General features: G+C 39.9%; 1 protein-coding gene across 1 annotated transcript in view; it reads left to right on the top strand.

Annotated features, from left to right (window-relative positions):
* The first annotated feature begins 396 nt into the window (after positions 1 to 396).
* Positions 397 to 7,541, top strand: part of galnt9 (polypeptide N-acetylgalactosaminyltransferase 9) — an 89,241-nt gene continuing 82,096 nt past the window's right edge. The window contains exon 1 of the mRNA XM_024417803.1: positions 397 to 1,480. Coding sequence (XP_024273571.1) covers positions 1,240 to 1,480 — 241 coding nt within the window. The 5' untranslated portion in view covers positions 397 to 1,239. The remainder of the gene's footprint in view (positions 1,481 to 7,541) is intronic.

The raw sequence follows: 7,541 nt of genomic DNA, 5'->3' as shown, positions 1-7,541 counted from the left end.
GAACCAAAAACGAATGTCCATGAGAAATGACAAAAATTAGGAGCAGATGTGTTGGCAGTCTGGACATAACTACTAATGCTGCAATGGGAAAAACAGTAGCTATGATACTTACAAGCTCATCAACTCGAGGTACAATAGTCAATACACATAGTGGACATAGCCTAGGGTTGCATAATATATTTTCTAATGACATATTATTGTTATCATGTTATTGTTATTAAGTGGCCGGATACAGTGCACCGTAAGAATTCAAAGAAAATAGATTTTTATATTCATGTGTATTTTATCCCTGAGACAGCTCGTGAATATTCATGACTGTGCCGCTAAACGTCACAACGCAGTAGCGCTTTCCCTGCGCTCTTCCTCTGAGAGACGTCTGAACAGAGTGAGGGTGGGATGCAATACAGCATGCGAGAGCTGGCAACAGAGAATGGTTGGCTCGCTCACCATGCAGAGAGGCAGTGCGAGCATCGGAACCGTTTGACAGCATTTGAGGACAAACCCGTTCTGAACTTCTGTCACCACCTCAACGTTCTATTGCGACCAATGGTGGATTGATGGAAGAAACTCACTGCATAATTGAGGGAGGCATGTGCACATTTCGAGATACATCCGAATCTATTTCAGGATCAGGCCGAATGCTGTGACCACAACGCCTTTGAGAGAGGAAATGTCTAAGCAGTGATATCGCATGCAGCTTCGCAAATACGGTATTATGCACTGTTAAGGATGGACGAGCTGATGTTGTCCTTGTGACTGAGATTTGACGACTTTCCACATTACAGTGCACGTAGATATGTCTTGCTACAGTACATATGATCTCCTATTTAAGACTTTGGTTCGTGTCTGACGTAATGTATTTATAGTGGACACCACAGAAGACATTTCTCTCCACCAGCAGTGAGTCTGTAAAGGTATAGGGGTACTGCGTTGATCTAAAGAGAAAACATTGTTTTGTCCAGCATGCTTGTCAACCTTCAACTTCTTCAGTACAGCATCTGGATACACAGTCTGGGAGACCATAAGCTTGAACAGTAGTAGCTCCACACCAGCCCTAGAGAAGCTGCCGCCGGTATCTCAGTGGTGCTGAAAAGACAGCTCCTCGTTTCAGGACTCCCAAAGTTGACTTCCACTGAAAGCGTCTGCTTTTCACTGCTACAGAGCCGAGAGTTAGCTAAATACTCTAAATGGATTATTATTTGGCTTGACGGAGTAAGCCCGACTGTTCTCTTAGGTTACATGGCTGTGGCACGCAAAATAAAAACTTTGCTCACGGTTAACATTTTTGTTTTTGTGGGGATCATATTGTTCTCAGTGTACTGCAGAATACAAGACCGTTCTGAGGAACTCATTCAGATCGGCAGGATATCAGACCAGAGACTGAGAACCAGGAATGGAAAAGTGTCCAACTTAGTGGACAGGCAGTCTATACTTCAGAGGCTGGAGCGGCTCGAGGACGTTGTCTACAACCAATTAAACGGTATGGAGTATACTTACTTAACAACATTCAGTATAGTCTTTACTCAAGTATGAGTTCTTTTTTTAATTGTCAGTATTAATTTTGGAGACATATCTCTATAGTTATGTACATCCCGAGTTACTGTCATTTTACTACAGAGCAACTATAAACAGCCTATGTATGTTACATTGGACTTGATCAGACAATGGTCAATAAGATATTATGCAACTGGTATATCAGCCAATCAGATGGTGTCAGTCAGTACGGTACAGTTATTTTGTGCAGCGTGAGTCATCCTGTAATGGATGGTGGCTCTTCATGGTGTTACGAACTATTGCCAACTAGTGAATATATTTTACTCAAGTAGAATCAATGCTACAGTTCCTAATATGTTCACATAACTTGGTATGATCCCTATCAATAACTGAAATCAACGACCTTAGCCAATAGTTTTATATTATTCCCATAGGGGAAAACAACCCTGCCTCTGGCTACTGAGTTCTGCTTTTCTCATTCCCTTGGCCCCAATACAATCATCTTGATGGGCTGTCTGAAATCTAAAAGAAGTTCCAAAAAAATGGTTCTTTATCAAATGAAAAAACAGTTTTATTTTGTTATGTTGCCATTAGTCACTGAAATGTATTGTAGGAAATTTGGTCTGCCTGGCAAAACAGCATCCTTTAAATCGTGTTAAAAACATCTGTGTTCCATGGTCCTACTCGCTCATGAAACGTGAGAGCCATAGACTGAAAAGTCCAACATTTAATTTGAGAGGTCCTTTTAACCCTTGTAGAGAATATTGAGTATGCAGCATTTTATACAGTCAATTCCCCAAATGCAGTAAGAATCAGCCATATGTCATCAATAGTAGCCTGTGCCATTACTGATTTGTTTGAAGTAGCGAATCATTCCCTCAATCTCCCTATTCAGTTGACGTCAACAAAACTCCGCTTCAAGGTGAAAATGTTAACATAAAATCATTTCCATAGAGGCAGGTTCTTAAAAGATAAGTTGTGTACTCACTGTATCAAACCACCATAGTGAAATTGGGCCTTGGTGCCCAGCAAAAGGCCTATTAATGCCGGCACTATTGTATTTTGAACAGGATTTTGGTGAAAGTGTTTGTAGTCAGTTTATTCCCTTTCTCAAGAGTTGTCAAGGCCTTTGGAGCAAAGCCAGGAGGCACTGCCTCACCAAATATGATGCATCCTCACATTCAGGGGGCTTTATCTAGTGTAAGGGGCCGGGGAGCCACCATGTATTTATGTATGTAGGGCAGCAGGTAGCCTAGCAGATAGAGCATTGGGCCAGTAACCAAAAGGTTGCTGGTTCTAATACCCGAGCCACCAAAGTGAAAACTCTGCCGATGTGCCCTTGAGCAAAGCACTTAACCTTAATTTGATCCAGAGCCGCTGAACTACTATGGTTAACTGTAAAAAATAACATTTCACTGCACCTATCTGATGTGTGACAATAAAAACATTGTTATTCCCAAACATTTTTTTTATGTATGTTCCCTAAATATATTTTCCAGTAATGATAGTGTGGCAAAAAAAATGTATTTAGTCAGCCTCCAATTGTGCAAGTTCTCCCACTTAAAAAGATGAGAGGCCTGTAATTTTCATCATAGGTACACTTCACCTATGACAGACAAAATGAGAAGAAAAAAATCCAGAAAATCACATTGTAGGATTTTTAATGAATTTATTTGCAAATTATGGTGGAAAATATGTATTTGGTCACCTACAAACAAGCAAGATTTCTGGCTCTCACAGACCTGTAACTTCTTCTTTAAGCTCCTCTGTCCTCCACTCGTTACCTGTATTAATGGCACCTGTTTGAACTTGTTATCAGTATAAAAGACACCTGTCCACAACATCAAACAGTTACACTCCAAACTCCACTATGGCCAAGACCAAAGAGCTGTCAAAGGACACCAGAAACAAAATTGTAGACCTGCACCAGGCTGGGAAGACTGAATCTGCAATAGGTAAGCAGCTTGGTTTGAAGAAATCAACTGTGGGAGCAATTATAAGGAAATGGAAGACATACAAGACCACTGATAATCTCCCTCGATCTGGGGCTCCACGCAAGATCTCACCCCGTGGGGTCAAAATGATCACAAGAACGGTGAGCAAAAATCCCAGAACCACACGGGGGGACCTAGTGAATGACCTGCAGAGAGCTGGGACCAAAGTAACAGAGCCTACCATCAGTAACACACTACGCCGCCAGGGACTCAAATCCTGCAGTGCCAGACGTGTCCCCCTGCTTAAGCCAGTACATATCCAGGCCCGTCTGAAGTTTGCTAGAGAGCATTTGGATGATCCAGAAGAAGATTGGGAGACTGTCATATGGTCAGATGAAACCAAAATATAACTTTTTGGTAAAAACTCAACTCGTCGTGTTTGGAGGATAAAGAATGCTGAGTTGCATCCAAAGAACACCATACCTACTGTGAAGCATGGGGGTGGAAACATCATGCTTTGGGGCTGTTTTTCTGCAAATGGACCAGGACGACTGATCCGTGTAAAGGAAAGAATGAATGGGGCCATGTATCGTGAGATTTGAAGTTAAAACCTCCTTCCATCAGCAAGGGCATTGAAGATGAAACGTGTCTGGGTCTTTCAGCATGACAATGATCCCAAACACACCGCCCGGGCAATGAAGGAGTGGCTTCGTACGAAGCATTTCAAGGTCCTGGAGTGGCCTAGCCAGTCTCCAGATCTCAACCCCATACAAAATCTTTGGAGGGAGTTGAAAGTCCGTGTTGCCCAGCAACAGCCCCAAAACATCACTACTCTAGAGGAGATCTGCATGGAGGAATGGGCCAAAATACCAGCAAGAGTGTGTGAAAACCTTGTGAAGACTTAGTATTGAGAAAGTATTGAGAAACTTTTGTTATTGACCAAATATTTATTTTCCACCATAATTTGCAAATAAATTCATTAAAAAATCCTACAATGTGATTTTCTGGATTTTTTTCTTCTCATTTTGTCTGTCATAGTTGAAGTGTACCTATGATGAAAATTACAGGCCTCTCATCTTTTTAAGTGGGAGAACTTGCACAATTGGTGGCTGACTAAATACTTTTTCCCCCACTGTATGTAGATAAGGAATCATCTACCAAACATTTTCAGGAACAGATGATAATCATTTCATCAGTTCCTGTCTTTAGGAATTTGAATCTCTAATGAATTCACCGCCTCTTCTGACAATCTGCATTCTATCTACAGGATAATGACACTTTGGGAAGAGCGAGAGATTTCATACGGTGGTTATTTTGAAACTTGAATTTGATTCCCTACAAAGCCCTGATATGAATATGTCCTTGCCCTCCTAAATATGTCCTTGCCCTCCTAAATGAGAGGTTAGATCCTGCACCCATCTGGACATTTCACTGAACCTATCTGGTGTATGACAATAAAAACATTGTTATTTAAAACATTTTTTAAATGTATTTGCCCTGAAGTGTACAGAGTCAGACAGAGTCTGGAGTAATCCTCCCCCCCTGTCACCAACCCCTCCATGTTTAGCATCCAACTATTTATTGACACACTTAATCATACATTTATATCCCGATTTATTACCCAATATGTAAATGGGGCACAGACCACTAATTGTATTCTATTGCAATTGGGATTGGCTGTACAGAGTGAGAAACTTGCGTGCCAATAACTATTACCATGTCCAGCAGCGATTTGAGGTAATTGCCCATTTTTCAGTTGTTTATTGTCCAACAGTGACATGCCAATGGATTAAGACAAGGTCCAATTAGATTTAGAGGACATTTAAAATGCCCAATCTTCTATTACATGGCTTTGCAAAGTGATGCAGCTCCTGTGCATTGTGCAAGCATTTGTTCCAGTACTGCTCAGTCAGTGATTTGGACAATGTGCCCTCATTTTGTATTTGACTCTGTGATATTGGTTAATGTGTGGGTTTAAATATTCCATAGATTTGTGAACCAGTCAATTTGGTTGCAAAGGCCGCTTCACTGGCATCACAAATGGCACCCTACTTCCTATAGTTAGCACCCTACTTCCTATAGTGCACTACTTTTGACAAGGACCCATAGGGCAAGTAGTAGTGCACTATACAGGATAGGGCATAGAGTGACATTTGGGATGCAACCACTATCTAATATTATCTAATGTCATCTAACACTATCTAATATTTCAATGAGGTCATTGCTCACAAAAACAACAGTGAAGTGTGTTATCAGCAACTCTTTCAGTACGGAAATAACTGACAAGAGGGTTATCAGCATCTCTCCTCTGCTGAAGAGGCACTATCCTCTGCTGGATAAGCGTCTATCTGGGTTTAAGCTTCTGGTTAACAGGCTTATAGGACAGTGTTGTGACCTAAACAGTATATAAAAAATGCCAGATCTCTACTTACTATCAGTGCAACTTTAGATTCATAGATAGATCCTCTCTGATCGGTGTATTCATGTTATGGGCCAGAAGTGTATTTGTTTATCAATAATCATCAATAAATACAGTGCCTTTGGAAAGTATTCAGACCCTTTGACCTTTTCCACATTTTGTTATGTTACAGCCTTATTCTAAAATTGATTAAATAGTTTTTTTCCCTCATCAATCTACACACAATATCCCATAATGACAGAGCAAATAACAGGTTTTTATAAATGTTTGCAAATGTATAAAAAATAAAAATAAATAACACATTTACATACTGCAAGTATTCCGACCCTTTATTCAGTATTTTGTTGAAGCACCTTTGGCAGCGATTACAGCCTCGAGTCTTTTTGGGAAGGACGCTACAAGCTTGGCACACCTGTATTTGGGGAGTTTCACTCATTGCTCTCTGCAGATCCTCACGAGCTCTGTCAGGTTGGATGGTCAGTGTTGCTGCACAGCTATTTTAGTTTCAACATCAGTTGCATTCAGATGTCACAGCCTCCAACCCAATGCTGTCCTAAAACAGACAGGCTGAGCTGAGCAGGGCTGAGTGTTTGTCATCAGTGATGCATGTCACTCCTGGTTTCATCCTGTGTTAGTGGAGGTGATGAGATGGCATGGACGTGATGAGATGGCATGGACATTCCATCTGCAGCACTAGATATGACTCATATCTATAATGCCCAATTGAATAGTTTAATTTCAAAACGCTATATATATATATATATATACATACATTTTCTGAAACATTGTTAACTTAGCTTTAGGTTTTACACAGTCAAATGTATCAAATAACTACACTTCAAATTAAGACATTTACATTTACAAATGCTACATTTATGACGTCAATATTAAACTTCAATACAGTAAAATGAGATCTGTATGTAAAACATTTACATTTGACATTTTAGTCATTTAGCAGATGCTCTTATCCAGAGCGACTTACAATAAGTGCATTCATTTTAAGAAAGCTAGGTGAGACAGTCAAATATACAGGATACAAACATTCCATTTCAATTGAACAATGGATATATAGTGTTTTGCAAAAAAATGGATTAATAAAAATCAGAGAAAGTAATATTTTACACACCCATGAAGGTACCAATATGCAATAATTTCTAATGAAAAAAAAAACAAATGTGAAAAATTGGTGGGTAAAGCATTTGGGAGATAAACTCTTCGATTATGCTGCAGTGAGCAATGTTGTTAATAAAGCCTGGGGAGAGAGAAATCCTGACAAGGAATTAGAATGTAATTTTGTCTCATCTCCCATACCCCATACCTTAATAGTATTCATCAGTAATTCTACAGTATATTGGAGAGCCCACAGACAACTCCCCAGCAGATTGGAGTGGGGGAATGGAGCCTGTGAAGGAATTCAATATATTTTCCAGAAATGATATGTCGATAAAGAATCATCTACCAAACATTTTCAGGAACAGATGATAATCATTTCATCAGTTCCAGCTTTTAGGAATCTGAATCTCTATAATGAATTCACCGCCTGTTCTGACAATCTGCATTCTATCGACAGGATAATGACACTTTGGAAAGAGCGAGAGATTTCATATGGTGATTATTTTGAAACTTTAATTTGATGATTCCCTACAAAGCCATGGTATGAATATGTCCTTGGCCTCCTAAATGAGAGGTTAGAT

Source organism: Oncorhynchus tshawytscha, linkage group LG04 (genome assembly GCF_018296145.1).
Source record: "Oncorhynchus tshawytscha isolate Ot180627B linkage group LG04, Otsh_v2.0, whole genome shotgun sequence".
Classification (NCBI taxonomy): domain Eukaryota; kingdom Metazoa; phylum Chordata; class Actinopteri; order Salmoniformes; family Salmonidae; genus Oncorhynchus; species Oncorhynchus tshawytscha.
The sequence above is the reverse complement of the archived record's forward strand: the minus strand, read 5'-3'. Positions and strand labels throughout refer to the sequence as shown.